Consider the following 5,810-nt stretch of genomic DNA (forward strand, 5'->3'; position numbering starts at 1 on the left):
ATTTTTTCTCTGTCCCTGTTTTTTCATTTGTAAAAAATGAGACCAAATTAGATAAACGCAGTGATCTATTGCAACACTAAGGTTTTGTGGAGATAAAAGAATCCTCACTATCCATCCTTGTAACAAGGCACAAGTACCAGTTGAGATTGATGGGAATCGTAGATTGGCACCAGGTAGCACCTTGGATGCCATGCCTGGAAATTTGAACCTATTTTGTTGACAATAAATATTCAGACGAAAGATTTGAAGTTTAAGGGTTTGTAGGAATCCATGTTTTGAAAGATTACTCAAACAGCAGTTGGTAGGGTGGATTAGAGAAGGAAGAAGTTAGTTTAGGTGGCAAATGAGAACCTAAAGTAAAACAGTGGCAATAGGAATGGAAACAAAGAGAAGGGTTTGAGAGAGCTGTCTAGCATCGATTTTATAACTAAATTGATATTGTTCTAAACTTTATAGCCCATACCTCCAGAATATGATGGCAAGTAACCTTGTGAAATCTGATACTAGGAGTTGCAAGAGATCAAGAGAGTTGGAGGTAATTATAACCCAGGAGCCTTAATCTTTTTATTGTTATATATACCTCTCAATTTTTTTCCATTTGAGAAGGTTCTGTTAATATACTCAATGAATGTTTTCATATTCCCAGAGCTCGAATCGTTCCAACAGTCTCTATGTTGACTCCAGTTGCAGTGTTTGCTAAACATAGGCCTCTGAGAAACTATCGGGAAATTTCTTTGTGGCAATTTGTTAATCCAGAGACGGAAGTGAGCCCATGTCTTTAGACAGATAGGACTTTAAATAGTTATTTTGCTCTGATTAGATACCTAGGGACTAGTGATATTGGTATTTTAAAGAAGGGCAATGTACCTGGTCTGTCTTCAGTGCTCTCACCACACACAGATCTGTTTGGTTTAGGACCCTATTTGCTTTCTTAAAATGTTGGAAGCATTTAGCTATTGTCCAAATGACAGTTTTGCATTGCTATGGAAAAATTATGGAGTCTTGCTGTGGTTTAGGATAAGCACTCAACTGCAAGGTTGGTTTGAACCGCAAAGTTGGAGGCTCGAACTCACCAGCTGCTCCTCAGAAACCTTATACAGAGTCACTATGAGTCAGAACCCACTGGACAGCACTTAACAAAGCAACATGGAAACATCAACTGGTTTAAAATATAGGAAACTTTTTCACTGGGACATTAAAACCATATGCAAAGTCTAATTTAAAAACAAAATACAATATAGCCGGTTGAGCAAGGTGCTTCTTAGGTCTAATAATTTTCTTGATAATAAAAATGCAAATGACTAATTAGAGCACAAAATTGTATCAAAATTTTTTTCCTGAAAATGTTTTATTTTCTTTGTTTTTTAAAATAGAATTTATATATCCTTAAGATGAGCTCTGGTAGCATAGTGGTTATGAATTGGGCTGAAAACAACAAGGTCAGCAGTTTGAAGCTACCAGCTGCTCCATGGGAGAAAGATGAGGCTTTCTGCTCCCGTAAATATTTATAGCCTGGGAAACCCTGTACAGGGTTGCTGTGAGTTGGAACTGACTCCACGGCACATAACAACAACAAGATTTTGTTGACTATACTTATATTCGTGCTCTCTTTGTTCTCTTCTATTAGCCTCAAATGCCAGATAGTCCGCAGCTATCCACTCTTGGACACTCAGACTTGTCTTTCTCTGAAAGCTCTGGACTGTTTTATAAAGACGAAGCCCTGGAGAAAGATTTGAATGGTGATGTATAAAATGCTAACATTTCTCTATAAAAAGAATGCTACTACATTGATTTTATAATGCAGAAGGCTTGTTATAGTTCATAACTTAATGACTTTTTTTTAACAGATATGAGCAAGGAAATTAATCTGATGTTGTCTACGTATGCAAAGCTCTTGAGGCAAGTACTTGTTATAATGTCTTCTCTTGAGTCTTTCTCTTAAAAATAAAAGTTTTCTTGTGGAAACTCCATAATAGAAGTTTAATGGTTGATAAAGTTACCCATTAATTATAATTTTGGAATCTTTTAATTCTGCCTCAGTTTTTTTATAATAGATTAGTTATTTTCAGGCAAGAACCCTAATGTTTCCATTAAACATCCTTTGTTTTCCTATTGCCAGAGATAATACTGGGTTGAGATATATCTTGGTGTCTCTAATTAGATGACATTATGTGTTAAATTTTACATAAAGACTTGTTTGAAAAAAATACAATTTGGTTGAAATTGATGATAGAGCGATATTAAAGATAAAATAAATTATGATTTGATTTATATTTATCTAGATATATTTGAAGGTAAAATTTAAATGTTTTGTTGACCCAAGATTATTGTTTTATAAGATAGTTTTATAACCTACTAGTACTAGGCAGTCATTATATTTGAATAACAGATTATGTGGCTGTTAAAAGAATGTATATAGTATTAATATATGTAATATTAAAAATCTAATTTTAGAGCTATAATATATGATATGCTTTCTGCTGTGTAATTAGACTTATTAAGCAGTCAAAAATATTTATGGAACTAATTTAACTTTTGTTGAAGAGTGAATAAGGAAACTTTTTGGTGCACAAAGTCATTTAAATGACATTGCTGACAATATAGTCTAGTAAAGAACATCACTATCATGACATGTTTAGACTTTATAAATTTCTCCCCCATCAGTGAGAGAGCAGCAGTAGATGCATCTTACATTGATGAGATAGATGAACTCTTCAAAGAAGCCAATACTATTGAAAACTTTCTAATACAAAAGAGAGAGCTCCTGAGACAGAGGTTTATAGTGATTGCGAACACACTGCACAGATAAAATTGTGTCCTTAAAATAAGCTGAGAATTTAAACTATGTATCTCATTATTATTGAAATAAAAATGGCACGTATACTCTGAAAGCTCTCTAGTTTTAAAATAAAATGTATACTTTAAATAAGAAGGGAACTCTCCTTGGAATTCTAGATTTAAGAGGCTTTAAACAGGACATAAATGTAAAGTACCTTGTCTTATTTTGAGAGTTAACTATTTGACACATTTTATAATAGTGTAAATTACGTAAAGCATATGTGGATTCTTTTCTATCTTAAACCTTCAAGCCATTTTTAAACTTGTAATGAGAGTCAATGAGTTAATTTGAGAATGCTTAACAATAATGCATTTCTTCTTTTATAATATTTTTCAAAGTAGCAGATAACTTTGGAGATAGTGTTAAAATGTTTTTTGAAATGTTCAGTATTATTAAAACAAATTAAAACCTTAAAGGTAGTTTGTCTGTTTTTTCAGTCTGTAATAAAATGTAACTGTGTGCTCTTGTTCTTTAATATTATAATTTGATAATTCTTACTATTAGTTATTATATATGGCTAATAAATTTTTTGGTTTAAAATTATTTTCTTGTGTTAAAAGTAGTAAAATAAAACCCCAAAATTATTAACCAGAACCTGTGTGAGTTGACTTATTTACATATCCACTGTGGTTTATGTTCAGAAGCCTTAGCAGAGCTTGGTGTGGCATAGAGATTAGTGGTCTAGAAGTAGCGATTGGCCCAACTACAAGACAACCTTGGCAAACTCATAGCGTGTCCAAGTCTGTAATCTTTGCAAGAGTAGACTTCCACATCCTTCTCCTTTTGGTTAGCGGCTGAGTGCTTAACTGCTATGTCACCAGGGCCCCTTAAAATAACCACAAGGAATTATTTTTTAAATATTAAGTGAGTTAATGTTACATATCACTTGTATTTTGAGTCATTCTTTTACCTTACAGAGTTCGTTAATATTCTAATTACAAAATTACTGCTGAGTCTACTTCATCATTACAAAATAATTTTGAAAGTGTTTTTCCAAGTCTTACTAATCTGTAAGATAAGACCAACAGATTGTTTTAAAATTTATTTCATAATATATGAATAGAAAAGAAAAGGAAAGAAGAAATGATAGAAAGCAGAGAGGGAAAAGATGAAGGTTGTAACCAGATTGTAGAGTCCTTTATTGGCAGACTACATTTGGACTTTGAATATTCTGTAAGGAGATAGAAGATTTGGATATTTCATAGGAGTAGCATAATGAAATGGATCACACGAATTAGTTGACTTAACTGTAATGTGAGGACAGATTCAAATGAGAAGAGAGTTTAAGAAGAGGGACCATTATTGGTGGTCCAATTTTAATATGACAAACAGCTACTCATAGATAGGTTGTTGGGGTACTTGTCATAGAAATAAGACTAAGAAACTTTCTAAGATTGTAGCCCTGTCCCTTGCTCCAATTCTGTCAGTGAGTCAGGGACAGTCCAGAAAGTTCTATGAGCTTTCACCGTTTAGTGGTGCATACATCTGCCAGTAAGTGTGAAGATTTAGAAATCAGGGAATCTGGGCACTGAACTCAAACCAAGAATGTTTTAGAATCTTTCTCTCTTTTTCGAGCTATATTTTTACCATTGTAATGGCCTACCTTTCTATGGTAATGCACTTGATCTTGGGTGTGGCATTTGCTGCTTCCTCTTCCTTGTCTTTCTCCTTCTACTGTTCTGCATTTAGAATTTCGTACCTCTTTCTTGAAAATTACCAGTGGTTTCTGAAGTTCTCTGCTCTGTGTGGAGCTGACACAGGCAGCAATACTACAGAGCCGGAAGTTAAAGAAGACCGAACCAGGATTTATTTCCTTGTTGTCAGGGAAACAACCTTTATATTTGTATATTTTATAACAGTATATAGGGGCAGGATTTAGGATTAAGGAATCTATTGGATTAACAATAGGAACTATATTCACTATTCAGGCTTTTCTAAATGGAAAGTCATTGCTACAAGTTATAATGCTGCAAAAATCTAATGATGCTTCTATCTGCATTCTGGACAACTTCCTAAAAACCTTTATTGTTGTTTTGTAACTTTCTATTATAGCTACTTTTGTTACATGATTTTGTCTTGAAATGATCTGATATAGAACTATTAGAAATCATACTGATATGTACCATAAACTTTGAAATTATCTTAGTACTGGGGGTGGGGAGTTGAAGTGGAGTTAAAAACAAAGTCCTTATAATCAAGATTGCATTCTGGTTGTAGAGGTTAAAAAGCTTATTCATCTCTAACTTTAATACAGGACAGAATAAAGTAAGGGTCATTAAGAGAGCTGTAAATAGACACTGTGAGATTCAGACTAAGGAGAATCAGTTCTTGGTGTAGGAAATGGGAATGCTCTTTTTATGAAGCAGGTAACACAAGAACTGGATCTTGAAGGATTGACTAAGGTAAGTAAATTTCATCTGAAAGTGATGGCGAATATCCTGGGTGAAAAGAATTGTATGACTATGATGACAATAGAAGTAGTCTAGTTTAGCTGGAGTGGAAGGCATTAGTGAGAGGCAAAGACTGGTTAGGGTGGGATGCGACTGTGTATGGCCAAGCAGTTTAGATACTACATTACAGACAATGAGGAGCTATTAGATGAAGTTCTTTTCAATCAGATCTGTCCTTAGGAAGATTAGTAACAATGGTTCCCAACCCTTTTCACATCATAGTGCTAATAGAAAATGATAATATTTTTACTTGTACACTGGGGCAACTTTTTTTTTTTTCTTTAATGTTTTATTGTGAATTATGTGATAGTTTACATGGGAGAACATTCGTTTTACATTCATTCTATTGTATATTGTCTCATTGCCATGGTTACAATCCCCTCCATGCAATCCTTCCCTGTTCCCCCCAGGTCTTCAGCACACAGTCCCTCTCCCTCTCTGGATCTAAAGTCTCCAGCTGCTCCATCGCTCCATGTCATCATCTCTGGCTCCATTTCAGGCATCACTGCTTCTCTGGGTAG

At 34.2% G+C, this 5,810-nt stretch overlaps 1 protein-coding gene across 1 annotated transcript; it reads left to right on the forward strand.

The window, feature by feature from the left end:
* The first annotated feature begins 472 nt into the window (after positions 1 to 472).
* On the forward strand, positions 473 to 2,809 carry TEX12 (testis expressed 12). Its single transcript, XM_006833826.1, has 4 exons — positions 473 to 535; positions 1,628 to 1,739; positions 1,848 to 1,899; positions 2,665 to 2,809. The coding sequence occupies exons 1-4, from the start codon at positions 473 to 475 to the stop codon at positions 2,807 to 2,809; spliced, it is 372 nt and encodes a 123-aa protein (XP_006833889.1).
* The last annotated feature ends 3,001 nt before the right edge of the window (positions 2,810 to 5,810 follow it).

The sequence above is a fragment of the Chrysochloris asiatica genome, unplaced genomic scaffold (assembly GCF_000296735.1).
Source record: "Chrysochloris asiatica unplaced genomic scaffold, ChrAsi1.0 scaffold00008, whole genome shotgun sequence".
Classification (NCBI taxonomy): Eukaryota; Metazoa; Chordata; class Mammalia; order Afrosoricida; family Chrysochloridae; genus Chrysochloris; species Chrysochloris asiatica.